This window comes from Sinohyriopsis cumingii, chromosome 13 (assembly GCF_028554795.1).
Source record: "Sinohyriopsis cumingii isolate HCF-2022 chromosome 13, ASM2855479v2, whole genome shotgun sequence".
Lineage (NCBI taxonomy): Eukaryota > Metazoa > Mollusca > Bivalvia > Unionida > Unionidae > Sinohyriopsis > Sinohyriopsis cumingii.
In genome coordinates, this window is record NC_142973.1 from 70,483,302 (window position 1) to 70,500,757 (window position 17,456).

Here is a 17,456-nt window from a genome sequence, read left to right on the forward strand (position 1 = left end):
GTCACTTTTTGGGTTTTTTTTGTATGTACTTTACTGTAAAATTTAATTTAATTTGTGGATTTTATTAATCCAACAAATTAAAATGCATCTGAAATATATTGGATAAAGTCAGCATCCACAAAATGGAGTCTCAAAGATGGTTTATTATTGAGCCAAGGTTCCGACACCTTGGTAGGTCGAAAATATATTGCTGCTTTGTCCTAGCAACATAATTTGAATTTCATCAGTTACCTCCCTTAGTATGTCATGCCACCTAACCAACAGCATGGTGCATTGTACACTGGCCGAAAATGGTGAGGCAATTGACCTAAAAAGGATACTTTAGAGGTTTAACATCGAAAGTGTGACTATGTACCAGAGGGAAGCCATTATAGGTGTATTCGAGTGAAAGGTATTTGTGCAAACATGGACTGGCACTGGAAAATTGCTTCTTTATCAGTCCATTCGAGTTGTGTGCTCACCTTTTCTCGATCATGTAGGAAAAGTTCAAATTTGAACAACTTAATTTAGATTGGATGCAGTGGCTTGCCGCTTCATCCAGTGAAATTCACAGACCAGAAGCACAAAAATATCTGCTCAATACAACAAGGTGTAGTCAGGGTAATCACATCAGAACCTTGGCTAGCAAAGATGTACATGGGAAACATGACAGTAACTTTTCTGGTGGCATCTGACCCTAGGAGCTTGTAAGGGTATTTTGGTTCATGATCTTTATCTGCTTATATTGTCCAAGACCCATAGTAAATTCTCATCATACTTCAAATGAATCATCATGAAGCTAAGACAATTCACTCAGCCTTTTGACCTTGGGAGTCAGGGTCACGTTTGGTGGCAATGGTCAGATCCTGGGTTCGACATACAGGCACAGGCCTTCTAATTACAGCCAAAATCTGCTCACTGTCAAACTCCTCAAAGATCTAGTTGAAATAAAACTTCAGGCACAGGAGAGAAACCAACCAGTAAGGACCAAATACAACTTTGCTCTATAGACCGGACATGATGCTCACTCCTTCATCCTGAGAACCTTAAGAACTGAGAGAAGCTTCACCCAAAGGTTTGGGGTGGAGGTTTAAAGACCACAAGATGCACATGAGATTACACATGGGCATTAATGAGCTAGCGGCCTGTCTCTGCAGATCAAAATACCTGGTAAACCGAATGGATGACTTTTCCTTTGAAAATCCTAGTGTGCTGGAAAGGGCTGTCCTATAGCCCTTTATATCAAAATCTGAGCACTTTCTCTCTTCAAAAGTCATGGAAGAAAATCAGCCACTGCACTCAAAGAGCCACAGCTAGGATTAAATGGTTTTCTGCTGCACCAATCACAAAAGACTTTCCCCTTGGCAACATAGACATAGCATCTCCTTGCCTGAACATGCTCTCTATACCTTTGCTTGAAAACTTTTCCTGGTGGATAGATCACTAATCATAAACCAAGTGTGAAGGTAAAGAATCTGTGGAATGTTGTGCAGAAAATCCCTCCTCTGATTGCATTGTATTGGGTTGATCTACATGAAGTTTGATTCTGTCCACTGTCCCACAAACTAATCTCCTGTTCATGAGGACATTCACCACCACAAATACATAATCCTGAGATGGAGCTAGCTTTGATTTCTCTTGGCTGGGTAAAAGGTCCATTCAGGGCACTATGGATCAAGACCTTGTTTGAGGGGGCCAGTGTGGATCAACCAGTTGTCAAAATACTGGAAGATAGGATCACCAGTTGCGTTAGGTGGGTGGCAACTACTCCTTTTATTCTCATGAGAGCGCAGATAGTGAAGGCGAGGTCAGGCAGCAAAATGCAAAACAGGAAAACCTCCTAGTCCAAGCAAATCCACAGGTACCTCCAGCAAGGTGAAAAAGTAACATGTGAAGGTGAAGGTATACATCCTTGAGGTTCATGAAGACTACCCAGTTGCCAGGCCTTATGGCATTTCTTCCCAAGAGTGATCTCCATCTCATCTGGTTCCTCCTGGAGAAAACTGTTGTAGGCAGAAAGGTCAGTAATCAACCAAAACGTTCCACTTTTTTGGATGCCAGGAGCAGAAGACCTGAAACTGGATGTTTAACACCCTCTGTCTTTACTCAACCTTTCGAAAGTGCACCTCATCCTTCAACTTCATCTGATTTTACTAGTGGAACAGCATGGAAGTCCTTGTTGGAACTGAAGGTGGCATCCTCCATTTATAATGGACGGGACCCACCCATTATCCATTATGCTTGACCATGCCTCAGAAAAGAGGGTTAGTCTGGCACCTACAGGAAACAACAGAAGGCAGATGCACTGCAGGAAAAGAAAGACCCTAGGGCTGTCCCACCCATCCCCCAATCTCTTAGAAAGGCAGAAGGGTACGCAAACTTTCTCCCTGAACCTTCCCATCTAGGATCTGATGTTTGAGGGGGGAGATTTAAATTGGGATGGCTTCAAGAAACGGGTCTGTATTCATTTTAAGAACTTTGCTGACATCCAGGTGGGGACAAGCAGGATAATTTTGCTTTCTGGTGAACGGGCCGTGAATAGATGTGAGGGAATAATGCTGTTGGTCCTTTTGGTCTCAAGATGCCTCGAGAGTCTGGAATAATATCAGTTTTAACAAATATAATGGAATTAAAAGAAACAATTTGGATTACCTGATCACTAAAGGTAGAAGTAATGTTAAAAGGTACTGCTGATAATGCAACAACATAATGCCCAAAACTCTCAAGAGAGCTAATCCAACAAGCAAATATACAATGACCTAAGGGTATAAACATTCTGTGAGAAATTCTAGACCTGCCAACCCTGACGAGTCCGTCTCAGTAAGGCAGTTGATTTTTTCTGTAAGACTGACCAGTTTTCAGTAAGGTATAACAAAATATCAATAACTGCTATGATAAAGCTGGAAAACGTAATTAAAAGTTTGACGCATCGATGATAAACATTGTGTTCAACTGAAACTTTTGTAAAGTGTTGACTTCATTTACCACTAGTAAAATTGCACAAACTATTTCCAAACCCTATGCAGCTCAATGGCTTGTTGCTATCTCTCAACTTGACATAATTCTTGGAAATTATTTTCCATTTCACATGATGACGGCAGTCATATCTCCCATCATGAGACATACACAAATTGTCATGTGATGTCCAATAAACGTAATTGTCTTTTTAAGCTTTTATTCACAACAGTCTGAATACTTCTTTTTATTCGTCTGATTTGATTATTACCACTTTTCTAGAAGCTTATTTTCCGTTTTGTCTTAAACAGGCATCACTTTCTGGACACCATTTTTAAAAATTCTATAATCAACAGTTTGATCATGCAGATGCTTTGCATGAACAAATAGGTGCAGTTTAAAAGCATCTGGGGAGCTGCTGTAAAGTTAGTCTGGTTCCCTGACTAATTTAACTAATTCTAAGATGAAACCCGGATCCAAATGATATACGATTGAACCAATTATCTGGATTTTTTGGCAATGGTCATTTTTTCATAATTTTTGCAAGTTTGCAAGTATGCCGTAAGTCCATATTTTAAGGGTAATTTTCGTAAGACTTATGGCAAAATCATAAGAGTTGGCAGGTCTGGATAAAAGATATTTGATTCTCAATTTGCTTTAGATACAAGGCAAAATTTATGCATTGTTTTCTTTTAAATGAACAGATGAAAAGTGGCATCAAAAAACCCCCCAAAAAACCCAAAAAATAATGACAACATTGCACAACGCCTATTACATGGGAATGAGAATGAGTCTGCCTTTTTGTATGGAAATTTCCAAAACATTCTGAAAGGCTCATCTATGGCAGGATTACATTTTTATATTTTTTCCAACCCAGAAAGGCAAGCTATGCAATAGCAACTTGAAATATATTACTGAGATTAATACAATATAATGGAAAATTGAGATGGTACAATACATCATCATAGTGTTCAAACATTGCCTTATGTCCCGAGTCCCTGTAATTTCAGATCAGGTCCCATCCTGTATTTTAAAAGTGGTGCCTGTTGGACATGTAGATAAAAACTAACTTGCCTACAAAAATTTGATTGTGCTGGTAGAAATTTATTTTCAAAAAATTTTGAAAGACTAGTAAATTATTAATATTTATTAAAATTTATCCCCATGTATGCCCCTTACCCATATGAAGATTGTCTACCTGTCAAACTTCAAACAAAGGCTGTAACTTTTGTTTACAAAGCAAAGCATGTGATCTAGGAGTATGAAACAGATTGTTCTGGGTTCCTAAGCTAGTGCTCACATGGCTTAACATACATTTGATTGTAAAATACTGTTATGGATATTTATATCCTCGAAACCATTATGTTGGGTACTGGAACTGTTCCAGCAATTGATGCAACTGGTGCAATGATGCATGGCTGCCTAATGGGAAGAAGGTGTATGTGCATGACAAGGTGTTAATTTATTACTTTATTGTTGTAATCTGGAGAGATTAGGCCAAATGCAGGACGTTTTTTGTGGCATTAATACTAGTAATAAAGGGATCAAGCATATAAAGCATGACAGCTACGAACATTAAAAGTGTAAACAGAAACCATAAATCAAGACATGTTTCAGATGCTAACAAACATGAACACCATTGATCCATTGAGTAAGGTCATTATTAGAGCAATTGGACAATGGAGGACCTCAGGACCTGGAGGAAAACATTGCTTTACATGAAGAGTTTTGAGATCCAAATAAAAATACAAGTAAATTTAATATGATTTTGTTTATATCTTTTCATATTTAAAGTACATTAACTGCAATGTTGTGTGATAAATAATATTTTTAAAAAAGTCAATTTTGGGCATATGAAATTTGCAGTTAAAGCTTGTGAAATCTGAATCAGAGCTTGTGATTTTTGTAAGTCCTCAGGCATGGGCCTGTGTCAAAAATAATTTTCTCTGAGCAATGTCGTATGATAAAATAAATGAATAAGATGCTAAATATTCACTAACAATGAAGCATGAGAGAATTTCAAGAACTGAAACTACATGGATCACTCAAACTTGAAACAGAGCATAAAACTGATAGGAATTTGTGAGGCCTCAGATCAAGCAGGTTGCCATTGCAGTAGTGGAAATAGTTGCTAAGAAATGATAAGATTTGGTGCCATTCCGTCTAAGGGCAGACAACTCTCATCTGACTTAAGACTTTGTAAGCTTGATGACAATTTGGCACTAAAATAAGCCAAAGAAACATGCCTTATTTGCAATACTGAGGGTTGAATTTGTGGTAATGGAAGAACTATGTATGATCATCAGGTAATGTATTTAGAATCAGCCATTTAACCAACATGCATTGTTCTACAAAAATTTACTTACCATCTTTAGATGGAAGAAATAATGCAAAAGTGTCGGGGGGAAAAAAAGTGAAATGGAATGTATGCATGACACTAATTAAGAGATCAACTCAGTCAAAGACAGCATAATGTAAATGATTTATTTTAAGAAATTAAATACATTATGTCCATGAAATCTTAGCTTGAATCTCACATGAAAATCATGATAGCAAAAGCCTTACAACAGTATTTTCATTCAGATATTTAAAAACTTTACCAACTCATTAAATTTCCATTATTCACATCTGAAGGAACTTTCAATGGAGACAGCCTCTATGCAGTGAATTTCACCAGATGATTTTTGTTTTTAATATTTAAAAACAAAAACATCTTTATCTTTCCTTATGTTTTTAAAACACAAAGACAGTTTTTCCAACCATGTCTAAAATTCTATACATCCTTTTGCTTCATTTCTCCAATGGGGCATAGTTCAGAAGTTTCTCTATCAAGTCAACATGAGCAAGCAACATTCGCCTGCAGCAGTATCGCTTCAGACCCAGGGCATCAAGAGCATCTCTGAAAATACACAGTGGAGAAAAACAACTTTGTAAATTTGAAGTGTATTCATTTACATAAATATAACCAACTGTATTAGGTATTATTAGGTATTCTTGCTAACTCCAATACTGGCATTGGAGACAGTCTATTAAAATTGAGATCTTTGACATAACTGCATCAGAGATAGTCTATTAAAATTGAGATCTCTGACATAATGATGTAGGAGACAGTCTATTAAAATTGAGATTTGACATAATAAAAATCTTTCAGGCACTAATAAAAAAAAAAGTTCTTAATCTGGTGACATTTTTTCATTGTATATTTGTTTGTAGTAGCCTGCTTGATAAAATGAGAGATATCACAGTAATATTATGTTCAGAATTTCATGGGATTTTTTTAAAACCAGAATATGAAATCTGCAATCTGACAAATGGTTGAGAGAACTATATCTTCCATTTGTGCCCAATATTATAAGCATATCTTTATTTTAATTAGACCTACCTGAGATGTTACAAACTGAAAGACTCCCAAAATAACGACTGACATGGAATTAGGGATCACTAAGTCTTCAATGTGTTGTAATTTGGGATCACGCTTAGGTCTGCAGTGGTGCATAACCAATGTTTTTGCCATCCAGGACCAAATTGTGAATTAAAGATGTCAAGAAAGCTGAGATTTTATCTCTGGCTTGAATATATGGATAACCTGTGGTAGTTTAGAATCTTAACTGTCTTAAAAAGAGTTCATATGCAAAGGGATAAAATCTTGCCTGCAAAAATTTCTGCAAAATATGGATTGAATTATTGTACAAATCATCAGTTATAACACAAAACAAAGTAGGCATTCCCAACAATGTATAAAAGAAGACCCATTTTTTGCAAGTGTCTTACTGAAGGATTATTCATTGTACTGGATTTTTGAAGGATTAATTATTGTACTGGATTTTTGAAGGATTACTGAAGGAGTATTCATTGTACTGGATTTTTGAAGGATTACTGAAGGAGTATTCATTGTACTGGATTTTTGAGTGCATGAATCCTTATATTTGAAAGTAATAATTTGTAAGTTTTTTATTGCATGGTTTCATGTTAACAAAGTGATTTATGCAGAACTTTCTGTAGAGAGTCTCAGCTTCCAGGAACTCCAGTTGATGACAGATACATTATGTACCAAGTTTCAAAGATGATCAAAAAAAAAAAAAAACTGCAAGCTGCTGTCAGAAGATTCTGCCTTAGATTTGCTTTCAGCTGCCTGCAAAAACCCCAATAATGCTAATAAAAATTGCAATTTGTCATTCATTAATAGTCTTCAGATAATGGCATGATATGTACAAATTTTCATACTGACCAACTGAAAACTGTGACTAATTCTATTTACAATATTCTGCCCAACGCTACATCCAACTCCAAGTCAAACACAGCAACAACTCAAACAAATGTACCAAGTTTCAAAGTCATCCGTACAAAATTGTGGGTCTAGTTGCATTCACACTATTAGCTCCAAGCCACTAATGCATTGCAGAAGGACAGTAATTTGTAGATATGCTCTTCTTGAAATAGGATCATGTGCAAAGTTTCAGAGTGATCCGCTTAAAACTGCAAGACTATTTGCACTACCAAGATTCGGGTACATGCTTTATCAGGTTCCAAACAAATAAAGGACAATATGAAAAATGGTGGAAGCACAGTGATCTGTCGATATGCACATCATCAAATAATGACCAGAACACTTCCCAAATTTCACTGCAATCCATTTAAATCTGTGACACTAGTTTACATGATTCTCTGATATATAATACTACACCAATCTGCAAGTCAGAAATGCCAATAACTGAGGCACACTAATTTGATGATGTGTACATCTACATGTACTAAATTTCACAGCAATCCATCAAAAACAGACTAGATGGGTTCATGTAATTCTATCGTAGACTGCATTCACCCGCAAGACAAAAGGGGCAATAACTCTAACATAAAATGTGCGGGCAAAAAGAGATGCTGAGATGCACATAATCAAATAAATCAAGTGTCATGTCAATATAAAAACTCAAGACTAGCCATATTCACAAAGATTTGGCCATGTCTGTATGTACATCTTTACAGTAGGTGATGACCATAACATTCTCCAAGATTCATAGCAATCTATCAAAACCTGGGACTAGTTACACAAACAAGATAGTGGGCCAGATACACTATTCAGCTATAAGATAAAAAGAGCAATAACAGTATATATATATATATATCCGTTTATCGCTTCCATTAACATGCTCATTTACAATTTGTGAAAACACAACCTACCATATGTTAACCATCTCCCAAACTTTATATCATGTTGATTTTATCTAATTTACTATACTCTGATAAAAAGATAAATGCTTGATTGTAAAAAGAATATCTCTTGCTTATGTTCAAAGTCACCCAAGAGCTTTAAATGTTCCAAATGTAGCTGAAGCTTTAATTTGTGGTTTACAGATACACGTCTTTCACATGAAGTGCATTTACAATTTGCAGTTTCTTTATTCTTGGTAATTAAATATGCAAGTGTTTAAGAAGAAAATCAAACTGGGGCACTTTATTTTAAATAAAAGGCATAAATACAAATGAATACATGAAATGACATCAATACATGTCGTAACATAAAGTGACATACAATTCATGTACTTTATAATGGGAATTAAAGCAACTGTCAAACTCTATTTGACCAAACGTTTTAAACTTGTTTCTAAATATTTAAGAATTTCAATATGCCAGAGTTTTAAAAGACAGTTCTCTACAAACAAATTCATAAACTTCAACATAGTTTTTGCAAGAAATATACTGATGACCATAATGTACTACAGTTCCAGGCAATCCATCAAACTCTTGTGTAAAAGAAAATGGACTTTTTGTCTTAAGTCCTCACCTACCCCTCAGTGTATTCCACCTGAAGCAGACCCAGGTATGCCTCCCACTTGTTCCCAATCACCTTACCACAGGTGAAGCATCTGATAGGAATGATCATGTTGTCAAGGTTTCCTCCTTAAACTGAAAGAGAATGTAACAATTTCATTTCTCTATGTGATTTTCCGTGTATATTAATAAATCTATGAGCCAATAATATTAGCATATCTGTAAACTGGTATAGCCTGATAACAGAGATGAAGGAAAAGAAACCACCAGAAAAAGACAAATTATTACTAACTCCTGCAGTGTTGATTTTGATCTTAAAGAGGGTTCTCTGGGATGCTGAAATTTGTGTAAAAGGAATGCATATATTTAATTTTGGATGTATGAAAAATCCATCGAGAGAGTCTGCAGTATGCAAGTTTTTTTTCTTTCTTTCTTTTGTTGGCAAACTTTTATTTTGAAAAAAACAGTGCCAAGATTTTGGGACCTATTTTGTTTGCCAGAGGAATAAAAACTCCAATATCAATCATCAGAAAATCAGCTGTTTTTCCATGTCATCTAGAGATTATAGCTTCATTTTCAAGTGATTATCACGTGTATTTTCTGATGGCAAATTCCATAATTTCTACGGTGCCAAACATAAGACAGCAGTTGACCTTTATTCTTGCTTAACTGCAAGGAATTGGTTAACGCATCCAGTTTTGATAAAGAAAACAGGACATCAAAGAAAGTGAAATTCAATGATTGATTAGGTCATTCCCATGGACCGCAAAATGAGAAAACAGTGCAACGCTGTCAGCTTACGCACTCAGACTGGTTTCCAGACAGTATTTTAACTAAAAATATGTAAAAATACACTGCCACTTCAATTCTTTTTACTTTCTAACACATTTCAAAAGTATTTTGACACAATCCTTATAAATGTACATAAAGTACATGCACAGGTGTCTTCACACTGTAGTGTTTACCAGTATCTATTCCAACTATATATGTCACTGATGTCGGGGTGAATAAAATCACCTTTACAACAAAATGTTTAGGAGTTAATTCAAAAGAAAATAGGAATCTTTTAGAATGTTTTGTAAAAAAAACTACATTGTTGTTCTAGTTTGCAGTTAATTAACAGTTTTACCTACTGTATTTGTAGCACTGTATTCTAGGTACTCCAATCTGTTACAATGTATAGTTTCTGGTGTGCTTATATGACATCATATGGCCAAAAATACATGGTGTAAATAACCAATGCACATAAATCTTAAACTTTAAGAAAATGTGAATGTAGTGTGCCATGCAGTGTTGGTTAAAGATGCAAAGAAAAACTGGAATTTGTTCATTTCTAAATGGAATTAAGTGAATTAAATAAATACAGAAAAGATAATGTAGTCTCTTCCTTGTTTCCTTCTAGAGCACACAAAAATTAAGAATGACGTGGCAAATAGTTGAGCATTGTTATAGCTGTATCATCACAAATCACAATTAGACCAAACAAAAATGTGTGTTATAGCCAGCTGACCATCCCTGTTCCTCACTGCCAACCCAAGCACATTTTTCCCCCAACACAAAAAAACACAGTACAATACATGAAACTCGTTATCAGCCCTTCCGATGGAAAATGGAAGTGTCTAGCAAGCCTACACACTAACTTTCATCTGAGATGAGGTTTCTGGAGGCTGAGTGGTCCAAGGTGCTCAGTTTTATCGGTTACTCACATCTCATTATATGGATATGAGTCTCTGCACAAGCAATGTAAGAAAGCTTACCAGTAATTTTCTACATGCTGATGCATCTCCCAGGTCCTTGCTCCACTGGCCACAATGTATAACCTATATGATGTACTAAAAAATTGCTTTAAACCCCACAAAACTAAAAACACAAACTATTAATCTGTTTGAGATCACCCAATAAAAGAAAACTTAACAGTTTATCTTTTTTAAAAGTGTCTTGTGTACCAGCTATTTAGTAGTTGTGTGTACCAGCTATTTAGTAGTTGGGCCACCTCTGATCAAAATTTAATATTTTTTATTTACTTTAGATTGTAATCAAGTTCACATTATTGTTAATCAGATGATAATAATCCAGTGTTGAAACTATCAATTGAATAAACTCTCCATGTGGGAATATCATTCAAAAACAGCAGCCATTTCCCCTCAAGTTAATATACAGTATGCAACAATAATTGCATTAGTTTGTTTTATCTTGCTGTACTTCTTTAGCCACCAGAAACCACTGGCACATGCTCTACAGTGAAATGCCCATTCTTCAAGAGACCATTGAGAGAGCATAATACATGTACTAGATCACCCAAGTTCAATGTACCAAGAAAAAATGAAAGTACTTGCATGTTGACAAACAACTATCATTTGCGAGTCTTTCTTCTTGAAATAAATATCTGGAGCAGAAAGCAGTATTGACTGACTGTGATTTAGATAATGAGGAATTGACACCTATGGATTAGTGTGGCCTCTTGTCCAAAAGAGTCAAATGTTTCTTGCCAGAAAATGTCAAATTTCCTTATAATTTTAACATAACATTTTTTAAATAATATTTATAGGTTGCACATATGGGTTTTCACATGGGAAAAAACATTGCCATCATTATTGTTCAAATGCCCTGAGCTCCCATTCAAATGGATTTTTCTACCACACACACATATACAAGGCTGTTAAGGACACGAGCTAGCAGGTCAAATATTGTGAAAATCTCAAAGGAGGTGCAGTTTCTCCCTGTGATGGACCCCCATGGATGCACTTCATTTCGCACACCAGGATGCTCCTCCTTTTCATATTCTTGTCAACTATGGACAAACAAATTACTGCACGAATCGTATGTTATCTGTTGTGGTGGACAAGGTAACGTTAGTGTTAACATTCCAAGATAATTTATCTGATATAAACTTAATAACGTTATCATTAGCCAAACTTCCTGACAAACACAACTCTACTTAGGTAGTAGATTTAACAACAGTCATCTTGTCATTTTTAACAAGTTTTATTTGCGCCATTGTGAGTTAAAGAATCTGATCACAACCTCAACTATGTTGCAGCTACAGCAACGTAGCAAATGAGTAGGCATACAAAGTCAAATGCCAGAATTGAAATCAGTACCAAATTTATTATGTTATGTGATGTGTAGTTTGAAATATCAGTGTTGATTCTTAAATAGGCCATGCTAGAAGAGTGTGTGTGTGTGTGATTTGGATTTTTAACATAGCTTTAACAATGTTTCAGTCATATCGCTACGATGTCTGCAGTGTGACAGTTTATAATGATGTCTAGCACTGGGGAATTATGCCACAGACATGTAGCATGATGTCCCACCCAGTCACATTATCCTGACACCAGGCCGACCAGTCCTAACACTAACCTCTTAATGCTGAGTGCCAAGTGATGCAGCTGTTAGTAACATGTTTGTAAGTCTTTGGTATGACTCAACTGGGGATCAAACCCACAACCTCTCATATCTGAGGTGGATGCTCTAACCACTCGGCTACCGTAGCGGTCTGCTAGAAGAGAGAGAATTGTCCTCCCTTGTAGATTTATAACTACATGTACAATCTGTAGGTGAAATGTATGCAACGATACTAGCCCATGTGTAGTCCTGCAATGTAAGACCTCAACACTGATATTTATATTTTGGGCATCTAGAGCTTACTGCCTAAGTAATGGCGCTATGTAGCATGTTTTGATGTTGACTAACATCGTAACAAAAGTAAAATTTTCTGGGATATCTCACACAAATGGTAGTCAATAACAATGCTTTTCAACAAATTGAAGTCATATTTCAGTCAGGCTTTACTTAATCTGATGCCTTTTTTCTAATAAATTCAAATTCTCACAAAAGAACTGGACATGTTTTCAAGTTTTGTTGGCCTACATTTCAGTTTGCCGGAATGCGATGGAAGCCAGGAATGCCAAAATCAGGTTAAGTTGAAGTATACTTCTTTAACAAAATGAATAAAAAATATATTAATATTGAAGAAAGTGTTTAGATAGCTTCATTTCATTCAAGATTTGTATCATCCTTTTAAGCAACTTCGGTATTCCCGGCTTCCATCGCATTCCAGCCACATGAAATGTAGGCCAATGGAACTTGAAAACATGTCCATTTGCTTGTGGGAATTTGAATTTAGTAGGCAAAAGACATCAGAGTAAGCAAAGTCTGACTAAAACATAACTTTAATTGTAGGAAAGCGTCGATATCGGCTGTCAAGTGAGATGTTCCTCAAAATTTTACTTGTTGTTCCAATGTTAAACGAGATCAGAACATGCTATACAGCATTGTTATTTGGTTAGTAAGACCTAAACGCCCAAAACGTATATATCAGCGTCGAGGTCTTACATTGTAGGGATAGCCCATGTGATCCCCTGAAAGATTTAACTATGTCAACTTGCTGGTATCAGACACTGTCTGAAACAGGATTTTTAAAAATTTATTTTATATTTTATTTCACAAACATATTTTATATCGACCTGTAAAGTTCGTTCACAAATACGTTGTACTTCCAAATTTCCTGATTCTTTTATAATAACTGGTTCTACATCAAATATTCCAAGAGTTGCAGTACACGCCTTTCTTCCATTAAACGATGGAAACACGCGTCTAAATGACAAGAAAAGTTTGTTGACGATCTAACTCTAATCGACCTAGAATGAGTTCAGTCGCACTTCTAGTGCCCCACACCACACACCAGCCAAAAAATGGGTAGATGAACGAACTCGCTGACCGACTATCTGCGCCAGAAGGGCCAAGACTTTTGGCAGAAGAACAGAACATGGCGCAATTCATATCATATAATAATCAACGCGCTAGCTGTGGCAATGTTTGTAGCTTACCTGTCCACATAATTATCTACAGAAATTAAATTATCTCATATTTGCTAATTTACCTGCCGTCGTTTGTTTTATACTCTTTAAACGTGGTTTTACCTGAAAATGAAGTTGGTCAAAAGTATCCGGAAGTCATGAATCCTTAGACACTTGTTTATGAATGCTTACTACGCACTATCGCATGTAAGTAAGCGCCTCCGCTATCCTAGTTTGGATATATTCTCTACGCTGACAACTCGGAGGTCACGTCTAAATGTTAAGAGGAACAAATTAGTTCCAAACACGTGTCTATTACTTTGTTTACTTTCATTATTTGCAAAGGTCAATCTATTATGTTTCTTGATTACAATTAAAACTAAGCACGGCTTTCGTAAAAAGAATGTACTAATATGTATTTCGCACGGCGTAAAAAAAGAACAACAATATTGGAATGCTTCTTTTTTTAAAAATAAAGCTGCATAGTTTTGTGAGCTGTAAAACTCTTTAATTTCGGAGGTAAGTAAATCTTGCAATATAGTTCTTAGTCCCATAACGCCTTTGAAAAACATCGGAACTTGTGAAGTTTGATGGTATCACGGTACCAATTGTTTTTCCATAGACATTAATGCTAATGTTTGGAGAAATAAATATATTTTCTATCCTACTTTAGCGTGCATGTCACACACTTTTCTAGAGAGCAGTGTTAGATTGTCAATGTGACAAGGACAAAACCAGGTACTCCATTGCATTTAAGAGAGATAACTCTGCTGGAACTAGACATTGGTAAGAGTTATCGAGTCACAACAGACAGTTTCAGACGTGTACCACATTTTAAAAAAATCATTAAAAAAATACAAAATATCATCTAGATAGGAATTAACATAATCTCACATGCTGACAGGAGGCACAACTCTTTTTTAAGTCTAACAGAAAGTACAACTCTTATATAATGCACCAATCACAGCTAGTTTTGTTGTTTATTTCGAAATACAATGGCCCTACACCGTAAGCCCCGCCCACCTGGACTTGCGCAATTGGTACCGTTATACCTATTAATTGCTGGATGATTCGGCCGCAATTACGAGTTGATTCAGCCCAAATGCCAGGCTGATTTTGACCATATGAAATATTTTAAGAAAACCAGTGGTAATACATTTGCCTATTTTTTTTTTTTTAAATTATTATTTTCGCAAACATAGTAAGAGGTCCATATTCGGTTCTTAAATTTACATCCAATAGCTATTAGCAAATTTATAGCAGAAATCAGAACAAAATTGGTATGAGCTATCATATTTAAAGTTTTCTTTTAAAAAAATAACTTTCAATGTTTGCATTACAGAAAATATAAGTTTGTTATTTGAATTTTTATATAAAGCATTTTTAAACTTTTCATAAACTATCAGAAAGTATATAGTTATACGTTTTTTTTTTAAAATTTATTTATTTATCATGCAAATCGCGCTTTCTTCGCGATGTATTTACCCAAACAAATTTTGTGTAAGGAGTTATTGATGAGTAACAACAGTATAACGTACATAACTATTATCGTTGAATTTGTATCTTTTGAGGAAAATCTCGAAACAGTAAATCTGCTTATTTTCATTTTAACCTTTAAAACACATTTAGAGCACATAGTAAATGCATTAAGCTTTTATTTGTGAATATATATTTTATTTTATTAATACATTTATAATAACACTTTCATTTAATCAAAAATCACAAAATTATTTCAAGTCAGCATTTCTGTGTTCTAAAAATGGTATCAAATTCAGTAATTCATCAAAATTACTTCAAAAGTGCTTTAGTTATAGCGGCTTTGATCAAACGGATTTTGCCACTATGTGGTCAGATGATCCCATTATTAGTGTTTGTAATTAAATTAATTAAAGCCAGACTGATCAAAGAAAGTATTTAATAAACGGTGATAATGTGATGTTTGATATAGCGGCATTGTTCGAACAGGTTCTGCACAATTATTGTTCGATGGTATTATTATTGTTTTTAATTTAACGATTTAAATAATAATACGCTTCTTTAATCATTGCTTTTTTACAGTATACAATTTCAATAATAATGTGCATATAATTAAATAATACATGTACATTATACATTTAGCTAATGAAAATAAATTATGGTGCTTATTGATTTAGTATATACAGTTATTTAGTATAAAGATAAATTAATTTATTGTAAAAAAGCCTTAACATACTAAGAGCATATATATATATATATATATATATATATATATATATATATATATATATATATATATATATATATATATATATATATATATATATATATATATATATCCAATATTGCCTTCACTAACTGATGTTATTAATACCACTCTCTCTCATCCGGGGAATTCCCATCATTTTTCAAAACTGCAATTGTAAAGCCTCTGCTGAAGAAACCAACACTAGACCATAACGATTTAAAGAACTACCGACAAGTTTCTAATCTCCCATTCTTATAAAAAATCTTAGAAAAGGTTGTTCTATCCCAGCTTGTATGTCATCTAGATTCAAACAGTCTTTCTAGCAATGTACAATCTGCATATCGCAATTGCCACAGTACTGAAACTACTCTTCTAAAAGTAGTTAATGACATCCTCTCTGCGTTGGATAGCGAAAAGATTACAGTTCTCACCCTCCTTGATTTGTCTGCAGCATTTGACACAATAGACCATGATATATTACTTGACCGTATCCAGCATGTATTTGGCATTCATGATACAGCCTTACTGTGGTTCAAGTCCTACTTCGTCAACGGGACACAAATTGTATCTGCAAATGGAATACACTCCAGCCCAATTGATCTATGTTGTTGTGTTCCACAGGGGTCTGTTCTTGGACCTGTTCTCTTCATTCTGTACACTCAGTCGCTCTCAAGTGTCATAGATCATCATCTAGTGTCGCACCAATTGTACGCTGATGACACCCAAATATACAAATCTAGCCACCCAACTGAAGTTGATGCTACCATCCAAGGTGTATAGAGGTGCATTTCTGATACGAAATCATGGATGACATGTAACAAGCTGCAGATGAATGATGATAAAACTGAGGCCATTATGATCACAACACAAGGACTTTCTCATTCACATCCTTTACCTCAAACAATAAATATCAGCAACACCAACATTAAATTCACACAATCAGTACGAAACCTAGGTGTTACTCTGGACAGTACTCTCACATTGCACCAACATGTCATGAACATATGCAAGGCTGCATATTTTGAGCTGAGACGCAACAGCTCAATTCGCAAATATCTTTCAGTTGATGCCACTAAAACACTTGTGTGTTCATTAGTACTTTCAAGACTGAACTATTGTAACTCAGTTCTGTCTGGTTCATCTCAATATCTGCTCCAGAAACTTCAAAAAAGTTCAAAACACAGCTGCTTGGATCACACTTAGAGTACCACGATCAGAGCACACCTCCCGGCTGCTCTGTACCCTACACTGGCTATCCATTCGATCCAGAATCAAACACAAAATGTGTTCTCTGTGCTACGTTTCACTGTCGGACTCTAGTCCAACATACCTGTCTGACCTCACCCATGTGTACACACCAGCAAGATACTTACGCTCCTCTTCTGACAATCGTATACTCATTATTCTAAGTATGAAAACAAAGTCTTATGGACAGCGTTCTTTTGCATACCAGGGCCCAGCAACGTGGAATGAATTGCCCACTGAACTTAGACACAAAGACAGTGGTCACATTCAAGAGTGCTCTCAAAACTCACTTATTTCGACTGCAAGAACAAACTGAAAGACCTAATAATGTTTCCTACCTTAAATATTCTCAGCATGATTTTTAATGTTTTCTAATTTCATGGTGTTTATTTTTGTAATCATATATTATCATTATATGTTTTTTATTTTATAGGTGTTGTCTAAGGTTGTAAAGCCCTTAGAGCTTCTAAAGATTAGGCGCTATA

The 17,456-nt window shown here is 35.4% G+C and overlaps 1 protein-coding gene across 2 annotated transcripts; it reads right to left on the minus strand.

Moving 5' to 3' along the window:
• Window positions 1-5,404: 5,404 nt before the first annotated feature.
• Window positions 5,405-13,784, minus strand: LOC149785801 (DNA-directed RNA polymerases I, II, and III subunit RPABC5). Of its 2 annotated transcripts, none has more exons than XM_089979735.1 (3): window positions 13,626-13,784; window positions 8,721-8,838; window positions 5,405-5,833 (listed from the first exon to the last, which is right to left on the minus strand). In XM_089979735.1, exons 2-3 carry the CDS (start codon window positions 8,813-8,815, stop codon window positions 5,725-5,727), a joined length of 204 nt encoding a protein of 67 aa, XP_089835861.1. In that variant the 5' UTR covers window positions 8,816-8,838; window positions 13,626-13,784; the 3' UTR covers window positions 5,405-5,724. The 2 variants fall into 2 exon arrangements, with proteins under 2 accessions (XP_089835861.1, XP_089835862.1); XM_089979736.1 differs by having other exon boundaries at window positions 13,586-13,717.
• Window positions 13,785-17,456: the final 3,672 nt, after the last annotated feature.

Excerpts from the sequence above, each read along its gene's own strand:
- LOC149785801 (XM_089979735.1), bottom strand. The coding sequence starts at position 8,815 with ATGATCATTCCTATCAGATGCTTCACCTGTGGTAAGGTGATTGGGAAC. Across the intron at positions 5,834-8,720 it reads CAGGTGGAATACACTGAGGG|AGATGCTCTTGATGCCCTGG; the intron begins GTAGGTGAGGAC and ends GTGTATTTTCAG.